Source organism: Drosophila eugracilis, unplaced genomic scaffold (assembly GCF_018153835.1).
Source record: "Drosophila eugracilis isolate 14026-0451.02 unplaced genomic scaffold, ASM1815383v1 contig_2065, whole genome shotgun sequence".
NCBI lineage: Eukaryota > Metazoa > Arthropoda > Insecta > Diptera > Drosophilidae > Drosophila > Drosophila eugracilis.
In genome coordinates this window covers 87,414-114,502 of record NW_024572939.1, presented here as the reverse complement: position 1 = coordinate 114,502, position 27,089 = coordinate 87,414, and the positions used below count along the sequence as shown (strand labels likewise).

General features: G+C 38.2%; 2 protein-coding genes across 2 annotated transcripts; both read right to left on the bottom strand.

The window, feature by feature from the left end:
- Positions 1-60: 60 nt before the first annotated feature.
- Positions 61-21,215, bottom strand: LOC108103390. The gene is given in 11 exon segments (XM_017208845.2): positions 61-557; positions 615-820; positions 1,511-2,095; positions 3,348-4,282; positions 4,284-4,578; positions 6,025-6,107; positions 6,174-6,463; positions 6,543-6,772; positions 6,827-7,138; positions 7,197-7,615; positions 20,340-21,215. Coding segments are annotated over 10 exon segments (3,231 nt in total). The 5' UTR covers positions 7,373-7,615; positions 20,340-21,215; the 3' UTR covers positions 61-438.
- Positions 21,216-22,249: 1,034 nt separating this feature from the next.
- On the bottom strand, positions 22,250-26,286 carry LOC108103396 (ATP synthase mitochondrial F1 complex assembly factor 2). The gene is made up of 6 exons (XM_017208854.2): positions 26,241-26,286; positions 26,137-26,169; positions 23,179-23,298; positions 22,815-23,122; positions 22,584-22,764; positions 22,250-22,530 (listed from the first exon to the last, which is right to left on the bottom strand). The coding sequence occupies exons 1-6, from the start codon at positions 26,257-26,259 to the stop codon at positions 22,280-22,282; spliced, it is 912 nt and encodes a 303-aa protein (XP_017064343.2). The 5' UTR covers positions 26,260-26,286; the 3' UTR covers positions 22,250-22,279.
- Between the last annotated feature and the right edge of the window lie 803 nt (positions 26,287-27,089).

Here is a 27,089-nt window from a genome sequence, read left to right as displayed (position 1 = left end):
ATCATAATTACATTTCGCTTATATTTTACTTTGTTGTGAATAACCCATGCATATATAAAGTGCAGTTTTACGAAGTTTATTTTTGGTTTTCCTAATCCTTAGCGGGTGCTTACACAACCCACAACTCTTGCCAAAACACCTAGACGTGTTAATAGAGAACGAGTTGGCAGAAATATCGACCGACAGTTGTTTGTTACTATATCTATATCATACATATATGTTTATAAGCATTATACGTACATTCAAAGTAGTGTAGTTTAGACTTGACATACATTTATATACTCGTATATAGCGTTTTTGTATTCTCACTTTAGTTTGCAAGTTAACATGTTTGCATTACCTAAACTATTTCGATTAGTTCGATACTCTCTCTGTTTTTTTACTCGATCAGTAAGTCTTCGTGTTCATTTAAAAAACAGCGCTCAACTCCGGACAGTACTATCTCCTATCCTGCATGACTACTTGCTTTAGGGCACCCGCCCGGACGCTTGACTTAACTTCGTGCCCGCCTAGGGAGGCAGTTCCGTCACGAGCGATGTACAGCTGAAGGCCAGAGGCTGAACGGGAGAATATAATTATTAGATTCACATTAGAAGTAGGCATAGGCTACTCACTTTCTGCTGATTCCTCAAGCTGATCCAGCTTAGTGCCCTTCAAAATCTCATCAATCAACGAGTCTGGATTGACCCGTGTCTCCTCCACTCTGTCAGAAACGCGTGGGCCGTCATCAAGGGCGCCCTTTTTGCGCTTCTCACCGCTGCTTTTCGTCCGATCTAGAGATCCTGTTTCACTTATAACTAACGAACCGGAACTGGGATTCCTGAAGGAACAAGATGAGTAAAATGAACTTGGTTGTTAACAGGCTTTAAACACGTGTTCTTATTTAAATAGGAGTCATATATAAATGCTATATGAATACATCTTTTGGTGCGTTCAGCAATTGCGAGATAAACAAGACAACAGCAGGCAATAACGAGGCAGAACATTACAACGTTTGGACGCATACCATGCCAACCAAACACTGTGCTTTAAACTAATGAAATGAGTTGCTGACATATGGTGTGTGCAAAATGAAAAAGGGTTTTCCATTTTATAAAGCATCGACAAAAATATTTCTTAACTAAAACAAAATGCAGTGCACTTGCAAAAAAAAAAGTAGAAATTCAAGTTTTTCAATTAAATTATTTCAATTGTTCTAAGAAAAAAGTGATAATTTTGGGTTTCCCATTTATTTTTCAGAAGAAGTTTCTTTATAAATAAAATGTGTAATGCAACAGAAACACATAAAGATTTTAGCTAGGGCTGGTAGTGGTAAATGGAACAGTCTATCCTCCATTCTGCAGAAATATTTTATCAAATTACTTAAATTAAATATGAATTCGGCAGAAAGGCGGGATGTACTGGGCATTTGAACATTGGTAAATTCTGATCATTACAACTTAAAAGGTCAAAGTAGGCAAGTGAATAAGTACAAATTAGAAAACAATGATGGAACTTAAAGTCAACCCACATCATTGTGATGCTAGGGCGGCGAATGATTTGGGTAGTGGCCAGCGGCGAAAGTGTTGCTCCGGAAACGGACATGGTAGTGGCCGAGGCCATGGCGGAGGCCTCTGCGGCCGCTGCGGACGTGGAGAGAAGCAGCGAGGCGGCCGATGGATTGGAGCGAATGCTACAAGCGTCCGTGGGACTGGCGGCCATTGAGCTAAGACCATCCCCGGACATGACATTGCCTAACCGGGGACTGCTGCCATGGCCATTTGGCGATCCCACTGTCATCTGCTGGTGTTGCAATAGCTGGGTGGGTGTGTCTACTGTATCCTGGCCACTTCCTGCGTTGCAGTGGAAAGTAATGACTGCTCCGCTGCTGCTGCTGTTGCTGCCGTTCGAGGAGGAGGCCGAGTGGTTTGAGTGTATACTGGCCAGAGTTCCGCAAGGCGAAGAATTGGATCCAACAACGAAACAACTAGAAGCTGCGGCACCCGCTTGCTGCTGCCTGCTGGTGCTGCTGCTGGCTGCACCTATGTTGCCGCTGTTCTGCCCTATGGTGCTGCCATTTCCATCAAAGAGACGTCTAGGAACTCCACTGAAGCTTCTGAATGAACGCCGTGTTGAATGCGAATATATGTTTTAGACACAAAACATCACAACCATATTATATCAACACTTATAAGAAATAAAATTTTTTAAATTCGAAAAAACAAAACCACGTATTTGTAAAATAAAAGTAAATGAAAAGTCAACATCTGTAGTATTCTTTACTTTTCAGAAGAAGCGAATGATTTCAGTCTATGCGTTTTATATGTGATTGGAAGGTTTGCTATTTGGAAATCAATGTGTATAAAAGGTTTTGTGGGGTTTTATGTTTGTATGATTCCCGGCTGTGTCAACCCTAATCAAGGGAGAACGCTACAGTCGATTGCTCCGACTAAGACATACCTGTTATTAATCGACTTCTACTATTGGTTCTCAAGACCAAAAACATATATTATATTTCGTTTCTAATTCAAAATATCGGACTGTAACACTCCTAAAAGTCGTCAAAGTGTTTGCGAAATATAAATGCATTCATCACAATCATTTTCTTTCTATTTTTAAGTTGGTCAAAGTCGAGTTACCATGAAGAATGCTTTTGTACGCATTACACGTTTTCCTTCAGTTGGACATCAAAGGCCAAAGCTCAATACACAAACAAGATATTTTAAGTGAAGCGATATCTCCTTCCCAAGAATGACCCTAAATTCTCTAATAGCTTTCGTCTTTTCGTACTCCCTTCTGCCCATTACTAAGTTTAAAATGTACACTTTAATACCGACATAATATGATATTGGAAAGTTAAGCAAGTTTCAATAAGCTGTATGCCGAACCCCCTGCAGTATAAGGTATGGTTGAGTCGTTAATAGTGTGCGAGGTAACTAAAAAGGACAATCGCAAAATCTGTATACAGTAAACCTTTGTTGCGATCAGGATATAACGTTAAGCTTCTTACATCTACCTTTTAAAAATACTGAAACCAAAGGCACTCAATGAAAACCACAAATGATTAGTACGAACTTAAACAACAACAAAACAAATGTCAAACGCTTAACGAAAAACCGGAGGAAATGTTAAATGGAAATGATAACGGAAGTGTGGGGTAATGGACCAATACCAAGGACCAATGCTAGTTCTAGGACTAGGTCGCGAAAGCGGCGTATTAAGCTAAACACTGAGGATCACAGTATAACAGAAACAGGAAACTTTCAACTAGTAACGATTAACCCTCCGCTTTCTAGTTTTAAATATTGAATTATTTAATCTTTGGGCAATTTCTTGCTTGTCTTGTTTGTAATCATAACGCGACGCACCTCATTAGCTCGTAGGCAGCATTCGTGGAATGCGGCCGCACGGCGAAAGAGTCCTGTGAAGTAAGGGGCGTCGAAGAGGTACCGGGCTGCATATTGCGTCGATAAGGTCGCTGAAAGGGTGTACGCGACATGAAAGACACCGAGCTGGCAAAAGGTTCCGCCGGCGAGTCCACCACGTCGTAAGTAAGCAGGCGATTGACGTAGCTGCTGCCCAGCAATGGCTTCTCCGCAGATTGGACGAGACGCGGGAAATTCGGTTTTCGCTCGGTAGTTGGAGTAAGGAACGGGTCCGGCTCGATGCGTTCGCTCACAATGTCTGGTATTGTGCCCATTGATCGCATCTTCTGAATGGGGTAGTGGAGCGACTGCGGACTCTCGGCACCGTCCTGTCCAATAAACTTGGCGTTGCCGACTTTGATGTGATGATGGGTCTGGTGGCTCAGATGCTTAACGTACAGCTTCGCTGCTGACCCGTTCGAAGCTGTCGAGTTCTTTCGTAACTGGTGGTGCTGCTGGAAGCGCATCCGCTCCTCCAGCGACTGTTCGTGCATGCGCTGAAACTCTTCGCGAACAGATTTCTCCGCATACTCGTCGAAACAAAGATTGCTCAGCGACTTCATCTTGGGTATCTGTGCATGCTCAGCCAGTTGTTTTAGGCGGCGCGGTGAGTTGCGGTCCAGCTCCATAGAGGCCTTATGAAATTCCATTTCCAGAATGGAGAGATTCTCCATCGACTTGATCTTGGCCACTCGGGGCGTATGGAAGTTTTCCTCCAGGCCAGAGTCATTGTCGCCCGAGTCTTCGTTCAGATACTCATCTGTGTCGCTCGCTTCGCCACTGTCGTAATATTGCGTGGCATGAGACGGAGATCCTGCACTGCGGTACGTGGAACTAGGAGTAGCAACTCCTGTTGCTACCTGTGGCTGAAACAGAGGAAGCAGCAAGTTCTGCCATTGGGGTGCGGAAGTCCTCGAAGGCCAACGTGTCTGAGGTGGTCATGGTGGCGTTTGGAGTCTGGTAGAGCTGTTCCTCGCTCACAAATTCAACAGTGGTGCTGAGACTAAGTTTGGTGTGAATATGGTGGTGTTTGGGAACCCCTGGCACACTGTGAGGTAGCTGTTGATCTTGACCCTTTTGCCCGTGATGTCGACCGTGTGGTATATTCAATTTCATGGCGTTAATTGCTCTCTGATTGAGTCTATTAAGTAGAGAAACGGATTTTCTAAAGCGACTGTAGTTTTGTTGGCATACATTTGGGACGCAGGCAGTCGTTTATCGAAATTGTAAATTCAATTTAAATGGTGTTATTGTAGAATTTTTGGCAGTTGGTTAGTTGGCCGTATACCCCATTTTGTTATATACAAAATATAATATTAGTTTAAAAAAGAAAGAAAAATAAAATTAATTTCTCAAAATTTAGCAATAATTTGTGTTACTGTGTGCATAATAATTAGTCTAACATGAAATATTAGACTAAATTAGAAACCAATTACAACAGAAAAATGTTAGCTTTTATTATGGTATTAAGATTATTTGACCTCAACCAGATTTATATTCTACCCAGTTCTTATACCCAACTAGTCTAGTCTTACAGTCTATACACCACCTTAATCTCAGTGCAATCTTTATCTACATCGTCACAATTAGGATTCTCCAAATGGGCAAGCTAAAATGTTATATTTTAACCTTGTTTGGCAATTTAATGGTGACTACATTGACATACACTTTTAGAAGCGCCGTTCATGCAAAGCTTTGGCGCACCATAAAAAGGCCAAAAGTCAATGAAAATATAGACCTTACAAAATAAAAAATATTAATTTGCCCGTCCCTTGTACCGCCAGTTTATGAATGAAAGCATCAGATTTTTCTATTTTTTGCTGAGTCTCACAGTCGCCTATGAAATATACCCTTTCATATCACTGGCAAAATGTGGAGGAGCTGCTACTGGGTCACTTGACCCTCTTTGACTGTAAGCCTCACAATGTTACCGGAGTTTCCGCCCAAAGTCTCATTATTATTAAAAACTAATTTGGGTGGTGAAATTGCTGTCCATCGGTTTTCCTACCATACTCTCTTCTCAATTTATTTCCGCACAGCACTTATTTTTAAGCAATTCCACCATTGCACCTTTTTATAGGGAAAGTGTGTTCCTTATGGACTTTAGAAATTGACTATATAAGAATTATTTATCCAAAACTCTTTTAAATAATATTGCTTTTATAAAAACTAAGAATATAACATAAATAAATTAAAAGTAAATAAGTGACGAAATATCATAAACAGTAACTTTTTCAGGTCTGACTTAAGTTTATCTTGTGTATATCGAATTTTTGGTGTAAAGACTTAGAAAAAATATTTAATAAGTTTTGTTGAGGATAAGCAAGGATTTCGTTATTCATGTTAGGAGGACTTGTCGCGCATAATAGAAATTGGTTTAATTTAGAACATTCGAGTTAGAAAGGAGTTTTAGACACAATTATTTGGGTTGGTAAGGAAAGTTTAGCATATATAACGCATGTAAATACTTCAGCATTATAGAATAGCAGATGTTATTTATGTATGTTGGTATCTTTTACACGAATCTTGGGCAAAGTATATCAAAATCAATATTACAAGAAAATAAGTTAAAACTTTTTACAGAATATGAGTGTTGTTTCAATCTGTGATGGCGACTTACCTAGCATGGCCCGAATCACCCTCGGAACTTTGCCTTGAGTGCTGACTGTGCGAAAAACTGCTATAACCCGAACCTTTTGACATCTGATTTACCAGTGGGAAAAATCATTATGAACATGTCACTTCCTTGGGAATCAGCGCTGGACTTACTTGACTAGTATTACTGGAATTTCTCGAATGACCCATTTCCATGAGGTTTGCATTGCCGCCTGCAGAAAATCCAACTCCCGCTCCTGTGGTTCCGTAGTTGTTGCTACCGATGATTCCCAGTACGGGGGCCGGTTGGGTCACTGGAGTAATAGCATTAGCCGCGGCGGCTGCGGCATGTTGCTGAAGATTATCCGTGGTCAATGTTAACCCCGATTCCGATGACTCGGACAAGCCGGAGTCCGTAACAATGGCCGCTATCAAAGCCTGGCTATCGATATCTGCAAGTATTACTGAAATTCAAGTGATGGTTACAATTTGCATCGAAATCGAAATGCTGCTAGATTATCTTTATTATCATTTTCGACCTACCCTCCTCCTTAGTTGTAGAAACTGGCCGGGTTCCGGGCAGCGACTGATTGCTGGGAACGCCGCCCAAAGTGGCCCCGCTACCTCCTAAAGGTATGGCCGATCCACCGCTTCCGCTCCCTATGCTGGGCAGAGCTGTTGCCGTCGGAGTTTGCAAGCCTACACCGGTAGCCGCGTTAGTCAGATCATCCATCGAAGGCTTACTCTGTTTGCTCTTCAGGTTTGGCGTTGGTCTGTAAGGCCAATTTAATGCTTAATGATGTTAGGATCCTGATTAAATTACTTACGCCTTGAACAGAATGTCACCACTCAGCATATGCATCTTAATGCTAACTCGAAGCATAGAGTTGTCCAGGCGATGCCTCGAGTCATAGCCCTCAAGAAGGAATCGACGGGAGGTCAGGCCTGCGCCGGCGAATTCGGCAAGATTGAGATCGATGAAACCGAGCTTGTAGTAACTTCGACCCCCCTTCATTTCCTTCCGTATCGAAATACGCAGGTGGCAGGGATCTAGAACGCCAGTCGAGGCATTCGCGCTCATCTTGCAGGGAAACTCAAAGCTGCGGTTCCATTCCACTCGATGATTGCGTACTTCCTCGCTAGTGTGAAACGTTTTCATTATTTTGCAATAATTTTGGAAATTTTATGTGATCTTACCGACTGCTGTACTCCTGAAAAGAACCTCCATCAAGCAGCCGTATCTTGGCGAACAACACCTCATTGACCAGGGCCACTTCGACTAAATCCTGCAACTGCACTTCAACGTTGAACTTGTACTTCTTCTTTTTCATCATAAAGGCCATGCCAGGGGCGCTAGGCCCGAGAAGTGTCATTAATTTCTGGCCAACAATCTGGGATCTCTCGTCGTACTACCGCAAAGTGGATAGAAAGTTCGCAGCGGTTGCACCACCGCTTAAATTTGACCAGGTAATCAATTTTTAGGTTCTGGACGCTTTATTGCTATTTAGTTTATCGGTAATATCACTTGGGCTGGTTACTCTGGCGTTTTCATCGTGGACACTTTTCCGCGGTGCAGTCGATAGTGGTTAAAGTCCGGTGGTATTCCACACACCCAGCTGCAATTAGAACAAACAGGAGACGAGCAGGGGTCACAAAACTGTTTGACGTGGAAATTAATTGGTAGAATGTGTGAGCTAGAAATGTAAAATCGATCTCAGACATCTCACATATATCTATATTCATTTTATAAGTAAAAGCTGACTAGACGAAACATTATCGTCAAACCATTGAAACATAAAGAAAGCTAAATCGATGTATAATTCCTTTGATTTTTATATCCTAAAAGAGGGTATATCAAGCGCTGATGAGCAAATAAAGGCAGTCTCGTTGTAAAGGCAGCCCTCAAAGAGATCAAGTTTATATCGCGCTTTGAGGAAAACAACCAAACTGGGAAGAAAATACAGAAGTGATTAAAGCATAGATACTATTTTTATATTAATTGACCTTTACCTTGCATCATTCACGAAAACGCAGGCATCAGTGTCTATTTATTAACAATGACGCACCGAGAGCAAACCGAGAAAGCAAGAAATTGGCAAGTGTATGTATGCGAGAAGTGGGAAAATATGCAGCCCATGCTAAATGCACAAATATAAGTTCCTATTTCAACAAGTTTCTCGATTGGCTGCCTCAAAATGTGGGCATGTTCTGAATCCCTAATATATGTACGTCGTTCTCGTAATTTTGTATGTAACAATAGCTATATCACCACAAGCAGCTGGCACGACTTAAACAGTTAAATTATTGGGTTTGGGTCGACGCGATATCGGAGGCCGCGTCAAAACAGTGATAATAAGAAGACAATGGTAGTTTTGATTAAAAATTTGTCGATAAATCTATTTGAGAGTTTCGAGATCGGGAGTACTCATAGTGCAATCAGATAGTAATCGTGTAATCTAAACAGGGATTATACGATTACTATCGGATTGCACTCTTTCCCGAACATAGTTTTAGAAACATTAAAATACGCAATACAGGGACAAATTTTATCAAGGCATTGGGCGCCCATTTCCTGTTATGGGCGGAATCAAAATTAATGTTAGTATATCTTTTCCTTATCAGCCCTGGACAGTTCTGACATTTTGATAGCACGCATTTCAAAACACATTTTAACGTATTGAATAGCTTTTCATGATGAGGTCTGCGCATGAAGTTAAAGACATGATGGTTTGAAACGTTATATACCGTTTAAAATAATAAAGAAGAGAAATAAATTTAAAAAAAATTCAAGATATGTTTGCAACGAAACTGTCAATTAATGAAATCTTCAATGAAATTTGACGAATCTTCCTGAGCTTAGTCACTAAATGTTATTGTCGATGTCAACAACGAGAGCCAGTGAAGTGACAAAAATCCACTTAAAACGAAAGTCTTTTACTTTCGAGATTCAGCTCCACTTTCATGAGCTTTAAGAAAAGCAATCAAAACTTCTACGTATGACAATTGAATCGTTGATGACCTCATTGAAACCACACGAAAATTTGGCACGCTTATTCCAGACAAGAGTCGGGAAGACTGAGTGTCGTTTCTATTATATTCAAACGAAAGCCTAGAGTCCCCGTGTGGAATATGAGGCGACTTTTAATGGAAATAATCCAACTCCTAGCCACTTTCGAGCAGTACTTTCATAACAACATCTGTGATAATATGGGTTTCCACTGTTTGCTAGAATATGCCAGCAAATCAATTGAATGTTTAGTGCCCACGCCATACTTACCTTATATCGGATCGGAAGAGACCACAACCACAGTTGGCGCTAAACAAATTTATGACGTGGCACCATTAGATTTAGGAAAAAACGGAATGTTTATGCCATAAACTAGAACAACGAAAATTATGGCGAACATCCCCGCGGCTGCGAAAGGAACCGACAGGTATTTCTGACAGCCTAAATTAAAAATCAATGGGAGACTAAATAATTCATGACATCATGGTCTCTACTTATACGCCATCTCAAGGGTTTTTCCCAAAGCGTTTTGATTTAAGATGAATGTATTGGAATGGAATTGTTGTCAAAACTAAGAATTAGAATTAGAATTATCATTACTAGAAATTTAACTGCACTCACAATTTTTAGATTTTTGCTTTTATTGTGACTCTACAATGTTAATTCTTGTAAACTAACAACGCCTGGAGTCCAGCAGGTATTTCGACATCCAGGAAAACTGGCATGCAAGGGAGTGAAGTTGATCAACGTTTTCTTAATCGTACACCAATTTCTACTGATTATTACAATAACTGAAATATGTACGAATCCTATTGGTAGTTATTACAAAGATTAATATTTTCTTGATTCGCAGAATATTTATTTTTATAACAAGAATGAGTAATTTCATATTTTAATCTTTTAAAGTTCTTGTTCGCGACGTAGATATGGATAAATACATATGTACGTACGAGTTAATGGGGTATATATGTATGATATGTAAACATTTCAGAAATAATATATTGATTTTAATGGATTGAAAGAGTTCTATTCATTGAAATACTCAGAATAAAATGAAAATACATTCCGAAATAAAACAACAGAGACCAATCGAAGTCCACTGAATCTTTCTGTTCTAGTTCCGCCTATGTTAACCTAAAAACCATTGAAACTCAAATATATTTCACAGATTGAAATATATTCATTATACATGTCACTGCTAAAGTGCCTATCAGCCCTTTTCCGTTTTAGAAGCCCTGAGCCCCAGTCAGTGGACTTTATCTCTGGTTCCGGGTAAGCGTTTCTTCTTGTTATTTTCCTTTAAGTTTCCACACTAATCTCTGATTCATGTTCGTTATTTAATGAGATGATTTACCTGGAATGCTCTTGCTCTTTGAATGCTCCTTGTAAAGTCATAATGACTGACCGTCCGACACAGCTGGGTGTGATGAATTCTAAGTCCAAGCGGAAAGAGACGTGAGTAAAGTGAGCTTAAAAGAATTGAGCACACCTCTGAGTCTCTTTAATAACCCGAAATGCTATTAGGTTAGGTTTATAGTTTTAATATTGAAACCATTATAATAAACCATCACTTCGCGAGCACAGAGCTTTGAGATCCCAATTTCCTAACCTCCATTCAGTTTTAAGAAACTAAAGGAATAAATTGGGAGTTAGGAACAGATAAAACCTTTATCCATATTTTCAATCCCATTTAATAGCCTTGCAGGCTCAGATAATGAGAGCTATAAACTTTAATATTTTCTTACAGGACACCAATCTAGGGTAGTATCAAATCGTGCATTAAGGTTTCTTCCGTTGTAACAAACCTAAGAATAAACCCTTCTGAAATTGACCAAAACCAAGTTAGTAATGAATTTTAAATTATATAAGAAAATCTCAGCGATAACTTTTATTGTGTTTTACCTTCAAAAATCCTTGATTCACTTTATTTTGCAAAATGAAACTACAAAGATTATAGTTTTCGTAAGTGTTAACGTAAGTAATAAAAGTAGCTAGTATCATATACCCGCTACTCTGTAACCCATAACCTTTTGCTAACAGAAAACGACGCCGTTTACAACTTTACTAGCGCCATCTGTGGCTCGACCCATGCAACAACTGACTGTGACGTCAAGGTCCATGAGAGGCATAATAAACTTTACCGAAACATCAGACATAAAACAATGCTAGTTAATCAAAATCGAAGAGAATATTTAAAGTCAACAAAAAATTTGAACACTATTATAAGGGACGCCAATACTTTCATCGTTTCGTGGGCTCGAGAATAAGCGTAGCAAGCTGCTAAACCAACCTTAAGCTGCTCTCTTATTCTAGAATGTACATATTACTCTACCAGCAAGTGGTATAATTATTGCAAAATATAGATTTTCTAATCTTGATCAGCGTAACCAAAAAGAAAGATATAGTGCTAAAGTCCAGTGCCAATACTGTGACACATTTGCTGTGTGCTATTTTATTGGCCTCATCAGTTGTTAAATCCATAAACACAGTCATACCTGATCACTATCCAGATAAAAGCGACAAAATGTTCGCCCTGACTAAACTTATCAGGCGAAGACTTTGTATGGCTCAGTGGCGAAATTGTAAGGCGCAACACAATATGAATTACATTTCCTATGGCCTGCAATAAGCTAAGTAAAAATAATAATTAATAATTATGATGGGACTCCGCTTATAACATTATTGTTATTATAATATTACGTCCAAAACAGGTTGTCCCAGCTAGAATCCACAAACTTAATCCCAACTCTCTACCTGTCAGACTGCTTAGGGACAGACTGACAGATGGCCGAACAGGCGGAAGTGGCTATCACCACGGTGGAATGGATCGTGGGCAAAATAGATGCCACAAGGGTTTGTCATACACTCACCATTTTATATTCTAAATCAGCTTTATTTAAACGATTGATAATTATATAGATGTATGTGTTTTGTAATCTGACCAACGATTAAGAGGCTGACAATTGTTTTTACATTGCGGTTATTGTGGGAAATGGCCATGTTCAGGTCTAAGGTGTACTTTTTAGCGCAGTCTACAGTCCAATGTATTCAAAAAAAAAAAAATATTGTAAGGTTATATATTAAAATTAAATTGTTGCACAGTATTGATTATACCAGATGACGGGAATTTATTTTTTCCTGAGTCTTGGCACAAAGACCCCTGAGTTCCAATATTTCTTTAACCTATAAATTCGAGATCTGCTATTATTTAACCGATCACAAGATAAATAATTTTAAACCAGAATATTACGATTAAAAAAGCCTCACATTACATAAGTATAATCGGCACATACTTTCGCCTGCCTGTATCACAATTCTAATATACCCCGTCACTCCTTTGTACTTTTAGTTTGATATATTTATGGACATATGAATGGATTTAGATATGTATCTGTATATAATACATATTACTTATGTAGTACGTGTCACGTTTGTCACCAACTTTGGCCGCAGATGATAATGGTGAAGTCATTTTCACCGACAGTTAATGACGTGCACTGAATTACGCGAGTACAAGGCCTCAAATATGCGTATATGTATGACTCTTTTTTTGGCCAGATCCATTCCTTATTTTTACTTTATGAAGCTGTTTTTAAATCAACAAAATACGTTTTTCAAAACTTAATAAGCTTGAAAACTCGTCACAGGCTTCTAGTTCTCTAAAAATGGATGGAAAACTAGTAATAAAAATCATTGACTGGTTTGTTACATAAAAAAAACATTGATATTGACTATATATTCACGAATAATACTATCAGAACTTCAAAAAGGTTTGCTGCATTGTTTTTAAATAAAAATGTTGCTGTATTTCACGAAAAACCTCTGAATTCGGATTCCAGACTTAGACGTACAAAGTTTTTAAAGCTATTTGCCCAGTAAAATACCATTAGGGGCTAATTGGATTTAGTTTAAGAGCTTTAATTTGAATTTAATATATGCCTAACAGTTTATTAATTCACTAAAACTATTTGACAAACTTGATCGGATGGCAGAGGACCCAGAACTAGCTCTACAATCTGAAGCTAACAGATTTGGATTTGTTACGAACGAAACAATACCCATTTTTCCTACAAGCAAAATGTAAAAAACTCAGGCCACTTGTATATTATTACGATTGCCCACAACTTGACAACAGCAACGACACCGAATGCGATAAATTCAAATTGTGCCACGAGGCAGACTCCCAGCGTCGGAGAGCAAGGGGATACTGGTCGGTCAGCGTTTCACTGAAACTTGAATAAGCGACCGCACACATGCTAATCTCGGCTCATGTCTAGATGACTTTGCTAGACTAGGCGGCACTTGAACCGATTTACAGTCGCCTTTCTTGACACACAAATGAAAATGTAAGCATTACTCGCCTCGCGCTTCCGTTCTCCTCGTTTGCCCATGACATCACAAGTTGGTGCCGCTCATTTACTTTATTTTGCAACAGTTTTCATTGGGTAATTGGGGATAATATGCACTGGGGAAATTGTGTACTTAATTCATATCACCAAAGTATGTTTTAAGTATGTCAACGTGTATCGAGAAGTTGTAATCGAGTGAATCGTACGTAATCGTACCATTTGTGAAATGTATAAAAGTTGGCAAAACCATCTACTGAGGCAACCATCAACTCACAAAACCATCAACTGGCGCCAAAGTCACTTTCCTTGTACTCGTGATTTCTAATAAGTTCGAAAATAATTGTTTGATTTTAAGTTCTTAAAGGTCGATAGATACTGACAGAAACCCTTAATATCAAATCTCTACACTTATAGTTCTCAAGATGTTGGCGTTTATACGGTTTATACAGAATACGTCCGACCATGGCTAAACGACTCGACTTACCCGTTCTAAGATAAATAAACAAATTAAAAAAAAATATTTTATTTTAAGCCTTCACTAATCCTTCTAATATTCACTTCCTTCCAATATTATTTACTTTTATTTTATTTAAAACTAATCTTCTTTATGCGTTTTTCCTTTTAAAATAAGTACGCCACTTTTAATTCTTATATTTCATTTTTCAAAAATAAGTAAACATAAACAAAATTAGAGGATGTTTTTATTTAACAACTATTTATAAAAAAATATCTTATCGATGTGTCGTTCAAAAGGGTATTACGGATGTTACAGTGAACGTTATTAAGCTTATAAAGCCACCGCTAAGTTTCACTTGAAAAATGGGCTTATAAAACAAAGATAATGCAAAATACCCAAATCCGCAAATTCACTTAATCACACAGACAGAGACGATAAAGTAAATAGAGCTACGACGACGAAAAGTAAGCTTCCGCTTATAAGATAATAGTTTACAAGACTGAGTGCATTGAATTGGAAGCCAACGTACAAAGTTTTCCACCGTCAAACAAAATGTTAAATGATTTTAAAATAATAGTTACAGTTAAGTAATATATATGTATTGTAGCCTTGAAGTTCGTTTTAAAAGAGAGTAGCTAATTAATTCATATTTTTCTAGAAGAACTATAGGAAGCTGTAGGGTATTGATCAAGACGTCAGCTCAAAATTCAATCAATTCCAATCTGAAGATATTTTGAATAGATTATTCATTTACTCATTGATAAAAGTAATACGATTCGTAAATACTTATTAGACCTGCGATCTTACCATTTGGAAACTTCTTATGAAAGTTTTATATTCTCTAAAGATATACTGAACTTAACTTAAACTGAAATTGATCTGTCAAAAATTGAAACTTATATTAACTGGAGGCAGTGGGAGGGTGAACATGAACTCGAAAATATAAATCGACACAAAATATATTTTATGATTGAGTTGCCAAAAAATAATATTTGCAATAAGCTGGGTCAGCAAATATTTGCAATTGCAGTTAATGAGGCCAATCGATATTAACAAAAGTGATGTTGAAGAAATCGACATATAAATAATCTGCTGAGGATGGCAAATAAATAAGCCCGCACGAATTGCAATACCACTTTTCAAAATGTTTCTGTAAAATAATAACAATAAAAAAATATAATTTGATTGAATGTAGTTGACAACTACGAAAAGGGTTCGACGTTGATTATTAGTGCAAATCAAATCGAAAATCTTTGATGCGAAACCCAATCCAAAGAGCAAAGACTGAAGAATAGAGAAATAGCCAAAATGCTGCTTATTGTGTAAAAACTAAAGCCTTAAAAATTGTCGACCGTTTTCGATGTTACCTGAAATTTTATTGAGGAGAGAATACGTTTAACATCGCATGGTTCCAGCCGTTTAGGTTTTCTAGCAAAGAAAGTTTGAAGACTCAAGTTTTACTCTGTGCCCACTTTCATTAATTTTGTTTCGCTTTTGATCGTCTCATGTAGCATCAGTTTTCCAAGCTTATTAGTTAAATGTAATATTGCTTCTTCGGTAGTTGTCATTTTTCTGAGAACAGACTAACTTGCTCGATTAACAGGTAAGAAAGAAATAACTGAGGAAAAGCTGGACATATACAATCCTCTATTTGAAAGTAAAAAATGCTTACGGCTGATATATTTTTATTATTAAATGTGCATAAAGAGGAAGAGACTAAAAATGCTTATGTGGCGACAAATAATAAATCAAGTAGTATAACTGCAAATAGTATTCTAATAGTATTGGTATTTTTACACGGTGAATTTTCTCGCACATCACCCCCAACAAGCGGGGAAACACGAAGTGGACTTTCCCCAATTGCGGAAGTGCTTTAATTTTTTTCACTTTTGTTTTATTTGCTGGGTCAAGCGAATAGAAATGACGACGTTCCCATGGAAGACAATTGAAATTGTCAACTCACAATGCCCGTTGAAAATTTAAATGGGACAATGGACCACAAACTGCCGCTGAGCTGCAATTGCAACAGCATCCAAATCACAGCCGGCTTTGTGGAAGGTAAACCTGTGCGAAGGTGCCATCCCAACTCCACCAGAGCGTCACGTATTGAGCTGGTTATTAAATTATGGGGCAAAGACCAACAGCAGGGATTTCCCTGATCCGGTTTGGTATGCAAGGGAAAAACCAAAACAAAAATAAGTTCAGAATGTCGTCTATTTTATTCGCGGCGTGCCTACAAATGGGGAAGCATACACATTCCATAAGCATATATTTGTGAGTCACTTTTGTGTTTTTCGTCAGAAAACTGTTAATTTTTATCAAGGATAAGCTACATTTCAGTGGCTCCACCATTGGGAGATTCCTCTTTTTATGAATCAACTGCATGTGAACAATTTCAAAATATGCATTTATGTTTTTTTGCCCTGCAAACCTCTCTTTTTCAATTGCTAAGAACATAGTGAATACCTTGTGTTTTTTTTAAATCCACTCAATAAAAACCGAAATGGTCTTTTCAGTTGGCTTGACTTCTGTTCTATTCAAACTTGGGTTGTAATCAAAACTTTACAAGATTCAAGTTCAAATTCTTGACAAACTGGAAATAGTTGCGCAAAAAAATAAAAAAAATATCATAATCAGATACGTTCTTCCTAATGGGTGTATTTTTTACCATTTGTTTATTCTTGAAGAACGTTTGAAACAAATAACAACATCCAAAGCAGATGAGCACGAAAAGCGAATGGGCAAGATTAAGAGTTATCCAAACGAAACAGAAGCAACGCAAGGTACGGACGAAACTTCTTTTGAAGGCATAAAGACAAACTTATTTTGTCACAATTAAAACGGCAATGTGCCATAAGTGTTTAGAAATAAATGTCTTCTTTTCTACAACAAGGTCAATGTGCCCTTTTAAGATATTCCACATTAACTATGAATTCAATAAATAATTCCCGATAGGTACACGTAATTAGCAATGCCAATCTGAACTCATGGCATGTTCGGCCCAACGATAACTTCTTGCACTTAAAGCACTTAGTCAGCTCTTCCAAGAAAGTATTTTTACGGTATTGTATACCCAGTTAAGATAAGATAAGTCCCACAAGAAAAACAATAATCGCCAGCGGTAAAAGCTTGAAATCAAACAATGACAATAAAATAATAACAATAATAACCAGACTAGCCGCGCCCAGTAGTATCGAGAATAGCGCGTCCCGAAGAATGTTTAACCTTTTCCCTGATAAGACGAAACAGAATTGCGAATAGCTGTCCTGGAATCCATAACAAAGCACACAACCCAAACGATTTTATTGTAGGCATTCAAATAATCTGGAACCCAGCAGATTAACGACCATAACAGATATTCACGGCAAACATACTCAGGCGACCTTGACTCGTAAAAATGCACAATCGAATATCAAGGCATGACAGAAGTGAAAACAAAAAACATGTGGACATGCAAATTGGCTTTGATTTATTCATTAAACAATGAATATTAAGAAACAACCCCACGAATATTTTATGTTAAAACAAAGCGGAGTCCTAAAACTTCAACATAATTAGAGCAAGACCGACCTATAAACTGAATCTGGTTTTCAGTTTTAGCCGAGTGCAAATAGCTCACAAAAACAAAGTTCGTACGAAAAAACAGTCAACAAATTCCTGCTACTAGATAGTTATAAATAGTTTGATAGACATTTAGTTCATAGTAGATAGATATATCAGGCTATATCGTTCAGTTAAAAAATAGTCCTCAAAAAGTACTTCCGTTTAGTTGTGAAATAACATTCTCTTTTTTCGTTTTCATACAAACGTGCAATGGAATAGTAGCATTTGGCAAATATGCAAATTCGTGTAGGACTTAAGTGCAATGGTTCAGCAAAGCCTTTTCAGCAGATAAAGTAGGAAAGACAATTTGGTCACACATGACGTAAACGTTGAGGCGAATTACCCAACGTAACGTAACACGAGCCAGGGAAAAATGTTGACCTACAAACAAAATAATTGATTTTAACGAACCCCAAACGGAGTGCATTCCAACTCTACTAAAATCCCCCACTAACACCTTTCAAGTTTAAATTTATAATTTGCATGTCAACCTCGGAGAGTTGATATACCTGTCCAATAGGCACGAGCGATTCCTGGAAGCAAACGAGGTGTGTCGCCCACAGGTGAATGAGTGAGTATTACCCCTCTCCTACTCGTTGATCCCCCTCTGTCCTGTAAGACCCACTTCGGAGTGGAAAGGCTCATTTGACGCGTGTACGGCTCACGACAGTCAAACAAACTGAACTAAAATGCTGTTTAAACATCACAAAGTTGTAGAAAATCAATAAGCTGCTGTTGTTGGGTTCGCCGTAGACTGGTTGCGGTGTTTGGGGTGGTTTGTCGTCCTCTGCGATGGCAAGGAAATGGCAACCGACGTGTTTCGCCTTTGAAGCATCGCAAAGCAAAGCAGAAAATGTAGCATTCATACGGAAGTCGGAAGCACTTTTTCCACATGCTAGCCAAAGATTATACCAGTTTCGTTGAGGCCTTCATAACGAGGATGATGATGGGGACGATTACTGGGTCTGCTGATAAGGAAAGACTGTAAGCAAAGAGGCGGACAGTAAATACAAGTACGCTGAACAGGCTCGGATACCAAAAGTGAGAGCTTAAGATTAGGAATATAATCCTTACAATGCGGAACGTTATTCTTTCGAATGCTTAAAGACCCCATTGAAATTGATAGACTATCCAATATTCCAATATCCTATTCCAATATTCACTAGGAAAGTTGACTAACAAAAGTTACAAAGGGATTTATTTTTGAAATCATTTATTTGTTCGCCTGAATAAAAATAAAATTACTGGCTGCAGTGTGTGGTTATATGTGAAGTAACATCACCGAACCCATCCCGCCCACATTTCCCATTTTATTTTGGTCTACATTACCGTTTTAAAGTTGTTTTATTTAAATGTATATAAACTTGAAGAAATAAAACAAAACAAAGGAAACAAAGAAACGAAAGCAAATATCGTGCAAGTTAACGTCTAAAAAGTATACGTACATGATTGTCTTTTTCCTCTCTATCTTTTATGTTTTTCCAGTTTCTTTCAGCGACTGCCGAACAAAGAGCTTTGAACTTGAATTCCGCGAGCGCAAATAGGCAAAACTATCAGAATGATGTGTTTATGGTAAGCAATTCATGAATTCCAGAGTACGTGACGTGTATACGTGTGCGGGGTCCCGAGTCCTATCAAATAAAATGATTGCCTAAGGTATTCCTCGCATAAGCAAATTAGTACCTCCTCAATGCTGTTATATGTTCGCTGCGGAACAAGAATTATTTGAATTGCTTTCCATCTTCTTAGCGACATTCAAATCTCCAAATGTTGTCGAACTGGTTCCACAACCTCTCTATCTACCCATCTCATTCCTTCTTGCTAACTAGCCCTGGGAATTGGGTTGCTCCAAGAGCCTCGACTCCCCCATCGTTAGATGAAAAACGGGGAATTAAAACTAAAACCTCTGACGTTATGTGTTTGTTACTGCAGTTCTGTTTTGCGCTCCGAACATTTTACTAAAAAGTAATTAGGCACAAAAAATTGTCAGTAGCGAGTGACCTCGGTTTTAGTCAACAAATTGATCTTTTCCGGCAGAAAATACTAGTAAGCCCATGGGTTGAGTTGGCCAGTTAAAAAATTGTTCACTCTCTCACAAACCAGCTCAACTATACAATTTATTACCTGGGATTATCATCCCTATAGTAAATCAACATTTTTGTATAATGTTAATGCAGAAAAATAAGTCCTAGTCACATTGGTTTGGGCAAAATTGAGATAGGCGCGCCACCACACTCCCCATCTTCCCCGTTGTGCGCCCACATGCAAGTGAACAATTTGAATATAATTGAATGCATCCTCATTAGAGAGCAGACGAAGTCAGTTCCGAACGAGCATTTCAGGGTTGCCCTCCCCTGTTTAACCTCATTGGCGCTGATTTGATTTGATTATCACAAACTTTTTTCGCACTCGACAACCGTTTTGAGTGCGAAATTGAAATTCCACCACCGGGCAAATTGGATTGCCCATTTGAGGCTCAGATGCCCAGCCAAGACCCAAGGCGTAAGGCGAGACATCCCGACCAAAACTAGAGCTAAAGCCAAAGGCTTCCTTCTCCGTGCTCCGCTATTTTTAGACAACTGGTTCACTGAACACATTTTACAGGGTAAAGCGCGAGGATTAAGTGTCTTTTCGGAAACTCTCTCTGGATTTGTTTCGAATTGACTCAAGGCAGCATTAGCACAACTTTAAAAATTTAGCTAAATTTTTAAAGTTTTACTAAACGGTGTTTAATGTAATTATATTTATCTTAGTTGCAATATTTGAGATGGATTCAATGTGTACTTAAAAATGTAACAATTCAGATATAAATTAAGCAATGATGTAAGCCGAATCCAATTGCGATAGCGTAGAAACACACAGTAGGCAGTACTTGCTGTTTGCAGTCTATGTCTGCTCATTGCAATTATCTCAAGCGAACTTACCTTTGAATCAAAAAGCCTCTCACAATCCCAGAAAGTGGTCGTTCGGTGGGCGTCAACGTTGAGCTTGCAGGCAGCTGTTTAGGCGGCGGAGACACCAGCAAAAATCATTTCAAAAATACACCTTTTTTATTGTTTGCGGCGTAAACAATAAAGAACTTCATATGATAAAACGAAAATATCACAAAAAGTCGAACAGGGTGGCAGCACCAATACAACAACAGCAGCAGCACACCAACACAACTGCTCCCCAAAGGGCGTCGTACGTCGCGATTGTAGTTGTTTGCGTTTCGGAAAATATCTACATTTGTTGTTGTCCTCGCTGCTGGAGCTTTACAATAATTAAAATGCAAGTTAGCAACTAAGAACACAACGAGATGCGTTTGTGTTATTTCTGACACACGCTTTTGTTGATGTAGTTGCTGGTTTTTCCACTTCCACTTTGTCGAGAACGATGGTGACGGAGGGTGCGAGCGGAGAATACCCCCCGCACACAGAGATCAGATTGGTTTTTCAGCTCTGCGATTCGCTTTTCGCGAATTTCGGTTGAAACAAAGCGACTGTGCAATTTGTATGCCTCACTGCTTTAGCAAAACTTCTTTTTACATTTTTCTGGTGAAAAGGCACACACACACGCACACTAAGGCACACAAAAATACACAACACGAACCAAAAAGACGCTGCTTACCAAATGCAGCCACAATACTAACGATTGGCTTCGAACGCGTTAGATTATGTGAACTTCACTCGCGAGTAGCTATTTTTTCGGATCAATTGGCGAGATCGAGATTATTATATATTTGCACTTGTTTAATTGGCAAATCCCGATGATGCGCCACCCACGACCAAACTAGTGTGACCACAGATACAAAGTATAACCGCATTCTCATTTTTTGAAAATACCAATCGACAATTCCGAATGAATAATTTTAAAAAATACCTTATACGTCTAAAATACGTTTCAGACTTTGGCTTTAAAATTACATCATCGCGAAAAAAGTTTATGAGTTTTTATTAAGCTTAATTGGTTCTAAAAGATCATATCAACATTAATTTATTTATAAGAATATTTTCACAGGCGTAAGATAAAAATATTTACTAAATGAGCAAGAACAGTATATTGGTATGCAAAAATGTTTCTCTTACTAAATAAACTGAATTTTAATATAACTGTTTCAATACAAATTTTATATTATAAATTTTATAATGCTAAGCAAGTACATTGCTTAACGATTTTAGTAATCTTTGCGATAGAGATAAAAATACTTATTTTGAAAATTATTACTAAATACATGGCTTTCCCACTAAACAAAACTAAAACTAAAAAAAAAAAAAAAAAAAAAAAAAAAATTAGTAAAGAAAATAAGCTAAAAAGTCAAAAAAGTTTTATTATTTCAATTAATTCGTTTAATGTTTGTAGTTATTTACTATTGCACTTCGAATTACACTTGATAGTTTATACTTTATTATTAAGAAAATAGCTCTTACATTTTTTTATTTGCAAAACGTTTGCCATAATTTTAAAGTTATTTTCCGTGCGCCGAGTAATGTTACGGTCAGAGGGCACAATTGTATATTTTTTAAGAAGTATGCACATACAAATCAAAAACTATAAGAACTTCTGAACAAAATCTGACTATTGGGTATTCGAGTTTTATCATTTTGCTAGCAGTAATTAACGCAGTGTTCAATTTTAGAAACGCCACCTATTGTGTGAACTGTAAAAACTGTAACTGACGGTTATAAAATATTGTTTCGATTTAAATGTTTTTTTTTTTCAAATCAATAGGTATTTTGAAAAGGGTATTAAATAAGTTAAATACAAATTCAGGATGTGCAAAAAAACTAAGTGTAACGGCCAATCACATGGGCATTGGAGCTAACAATTTTTAGGTTAACACAAAACTTAATAGTTAATTTCAACGAGGAGTTTTTATTTTTATTTACAGAATTAGCTTTTGCTTAACGAAGTTTTCCGAACAGTTGAGGTGTACGAAGAGCACGGCAGCCGCAAGACGTGCTTGAAGCTCCTGTTGACTGAGATCATGTGCCCACTCCACACGACCCCAAAACTTGAGTTGGTACTCTTCCTCCAGACGCGCCAGGGCCACCGCCTTCTCCACGGTCAGCATCTGCTCAATAACGGCACAGGCCAGGACAATCGACTTCAAGGTATCCACGGCGAAGATAAATCCTGATGGAAGTGATTTATAATAAACGTTTTTCATCGGGGAGAGCTAACCTTACCATGCAAAGTCTCGAGGCTGTAGGACTGGAAGTGCTTCGCAATCTTCATTTTATCCTGCTCGCTAATCTGAGGCGGAGTAATGTTCATTGTCTTTTGCAGGTTTGTCTCGTAACGCTGGTTGAACCAGGCAATCACTGGGTCCCACTCGTTCACCTGAAGATCATGTAGGTCCTTCTCGTCCTGCAATAGATACGTAAGTGGACAGCCCTATCTCTGTATGAGTGACTTACGTCATACTGGAAGAGCACCGTGTCTGTGCCTATAAAGTTGAGCAGGTAATTGACCATGTCCAGCTTGCTGAGGTTGTTCGGATTGTCGATGGCCGTGAAGCATAGGGCGGATATGTGCATACGGGAGCGCTCGATGTTTTCCTTCTGAGCGTCAAACTCGGTGGCGACAGCAATAGCCAATGGTTCGCTGCGCACGACAAAAGGAGTGCCCTTAGGCGTCTTCAGCTTCCGGTGGTCCAGTACCACCTCGTAACCGCCGTCGCCGCTCAGCACGGAGGTCTTCTTGTAGAACCGTTTCGGTGCACTGGCTGGTGTAAGGGCTTGTTATGAAATGGTTCGGAGTGTGCCGGGTACCCCTGCTTACCGTAATAACGTACTGGGATTCTTGCAGTGGAAGCTTGACTCCAAGCAGAGTTGCTCATCCGAAGGACTCGGACGGCATTCAGCAACAGTTTTCCATTCATCGGGCGAAAATCTGTCTTTCCTTAAGAATAAACAAAAAGTATTTTTAAGCTATTAAACAGTACAGTTTAGTTTATAGTATGGCTGCAGATCTTTTCTTGAAAATCACCTAAATATGTAAAAAATACTAAGTTGTTCCAGTATTTTGTAGATGGAATATGAACAATAAACTAACAATATGAAAAAATTATATTTTTATTATTTATTTGCTCAAAAGTAATATTAATTTGAGCTCATGTTTACCACACCTTATATTATAGTTTTACTTTTTTTGACTGGACCGAATATCATAATCCCGGGACGGTACGTTATTTGCTATTTGTTGAGCAACTAAGAGTTTTTAGTTGCTTTAGAATGAATATATCGGGGCAGTTCAATTTTCAAATTAACTTAGCAACAAAAACACGCCGAATGCAAAAGAGTACAGCTTAACAACCAAAAGCTTCAAGCTACAGTAGTTCTACAAAGCTCCCAAAAGCGCATGCGCTACAAAGTAACAGTAAAACGCATGCGAAACTGAAATAATCAAAACAAACTAAAAATTGCTGATAAACCCTCCGCTGCTCATCCGTCTTTGCTTTGGCTGCTTGGCCCAACAGTGTTAAATTAAAATCAACTGCACGCCCAAGTATTTCATTTACACAGACCGACTAAGATAATTTTTGCGCCACCGAATATTGCGATCAGATATTCTCGAGAAAAGGACGATGAATTGCTGTAGGTTGATAATTAACGTCTATTGCACATTTAAAAGAATAAAACACTTTTACGAACTAACATGTATGGAATAAGAAGAATGTATAATACAATAAAAATAATATAATATAATTCTAAAGAAATGTTAATCATCACATTTAAAGAATATCCATTCAACGGCCAAGATTTCAACACCTCAAATATTAAATTTAACGATAGAAATAATTATACGGGTTTTTAATGATTTGAGTGCTCCTAAGTCATATTCTAGTCTAGGCTGTTTAGCGGTTTCAGGTGAAACAAAAATGCTGAACTCTTTCTGAAGCGATCCTCTTCCGCTCAACATAAAATTTGATAAATTGTTTTTTTGAAACCGAAAGCATCCCAGCTAGTTTGCTAAAGTTAACTCAGAGATGATGCACAATTAGCACCTTTTAAAAAACCATAGATAACGGTAAAGAAATTTTTTTTTTCATAAATTGACAAATTAAAAACAATACCAGTTACTTTATAGGATCGGAAACGTGTATAATTAGTATACATGGAGTCGCAGTTTGTTTAGTGCAGTTACATACCTAAAATAAGTATAAGTCGTTGGTCTTGCTAATCTAAAAAGATAAAGTTTTAACGCAGTTTTTAAGTGGGAATCTAACACGTTTATTAAACTAAAACTATTTTCTTAATCAAAAAACAAAAAAATTGTTTAACAAAACATTTACGCTTTTTCCATGCCGCAGCTTTTTGTGTGCAGCAGATTCTGCTTAACTTATTATTTGTAATTTAAAATTTTTTGTATGTCCTCTTTTCAGGTCGGAAATGGGCAAAAACTGTAGTCCTGTTACCGTCCTGTTCCGTGCTACTCCACCATTGAAATTATTATCGTGCAGCACACAACGCAACGTAACAGGACAACGATCCGAACCCACTAGCAGGAACTGTGAAGTCTTGGCTTATCTGGAACTGCCCTCATGTTGTTATAACGCCAGCACAGTCTCCAGATTAAATGTGAATGCAATTTTATGGTAAATATTGGACATTGCTGTAAGAAAGAGGAAGATTTCGTACGGAAGAATTTAAAACAAAATCCAGTGGAAACCACGAAAAAGTTAGTTTCTTGCAAGGAAAATCGTCTCAAAGCTGTCCTGAACCAGAAAAGACATACAGAAAATGTTAAATTACAAATAATAAGTTAAGCAGAATCTGCTGCATGAAATAAGCTGCGGCATGGAAAAAGCACGAAAATGTTGTTTTTATGATTAAGAAAATCGTTTTAATTTAATAAAAATGTTAATATTCCCAGTCTTTTTTAGTTTACCAGGAATAACGACTTATCTTTTTTTAGGTAACTGCACGAAATAAGATGCGAGCCACTGTACGTATTTTTAACAGGTCGTTACATATTGCCATCTTTTGCTATCTTTTTCTTTTTTATTCCAGCATCGCCATCTCGGGTAATTTTTTAGGGTTCGTTCAAAATATCTATCTATCTATATCTTACATAAAGAGGTTAAACTTTAAATGAGTACTTTCATAGGATCTTCAGTTTTAACTGAAAAAACGGAAAGTAGACAATTAGAAGTAGCGTCATTAAATCATTTTCCAATGTATCGTCACGGCTTAAAACTGTATTTTTTCTTTAAAAACAAACTGGCTTCTCCGAATAAGTTCGAGTACATTTTTGTAACAAGAAGGGAAAGAGGCCTTACTCTTGAAGTCAGACCCAATACTTCTATCATTTTATCATAAAATGTCTTAAACAAATTTGTATAACTTTTGTTGTCCCGTGTTTTTGATTTCTGCAATGGTTATCTGGGCCTAAAACAAATATGGAGCGTTCTAGCATCAGTCTCGAGGAAAATGAGGACAACCTTCGCACCATGACGACCATCAGCAGCTTAGATAATATGTACAAGACCTACTTACCTCAAATATTAGGCACCAAGTTGAAAAAGCCTCCCATTTCAATACTGAAGAATAGAAGTACAGAAGGGAGTAACATCCCAGATTGCAGAAGTGAACCAAGTCGCGACTTTCCCAATGCGGACTCCACCACTACCTTACAGAACTTCCAAGCCAAACAGCAGGCTTATAACGTATGTGCCCCACTTGCGCCCCTTTCAAAAAACGAACTGCAGAAACGTGTCACTAATTTATTCGAACCTACCTGTATGAGAACATTTGCGGCTGTTCCTAGAGCCTGGGAGGCCAAAGCGTAAGAAAGTAGGGAAATAAATACTTTTGATATCAAACTAATTTTTGTGTACATACCTAGGCCACATGTTCGCATTTCGTCCGGGCAAATCAGTAAGTGAACTGGGAATTCCTTAGAATTTGAGGGCTTAGCATCAGACTGTAGGTACAAATGTTATTTATTTATTTAGAATAATTATGTCTGCTACTATGGCCATCGGCCCTCATATAAATAGGCTATTTGACTTTCCTTGCAGTAATAGTGACTGTCTTTATTTTCTAAGGTGCTCCAGTCTGTAGTAACACGATAAACTATGTTACCTTCGCCGAACCGGAAACACGGAATACATCTTTCAGCGACTGTGAGTTTTCGTCGCCGTCGCCCTTAAGCCAGTCTGAGGTGCAGTCTGAGAGCGATCTCGATATAGACTGTTGCTGCTGCTGTCAAAACTCTTACCACCTGGATCCGGATTCAATAACACCTGCTCCAACAGATGTTACCACCTCATCAAATTTCAGTTGCGTTACTCAGCAGCAAAGCTCCAACGAAGATCCATGCCCATCATTTTCGTTTGAAGACATCGCTGATAGTGAATTGCAGGAAGTCTTTGAAGCTTATAGGGAATGTACGACAGCAAGCCAGGATTTTGAAGCTTATAAGCAAAGTACTGAAAAAAACCAAGGTGTGGAAGATTTTGAATCTTATAAGCAAATGACTGAAGAAAGCCAGGATTTACAAGATCGAGGACTTAAAATGCCAAATCCAGAAATCTGCAAGTCAAGTGCGAAAAGTTTGAGCACATCGAGTCCTGTTCGTACGTCCAGCGGAACTTCCAGCGGAACTTCCAGCTGTTCTCGCTGTTCAGATGGTAGTTCTATTGGTTCAGGATCACCTTGCTGGACTCCCACAAGCGCATGTTCCCCGCC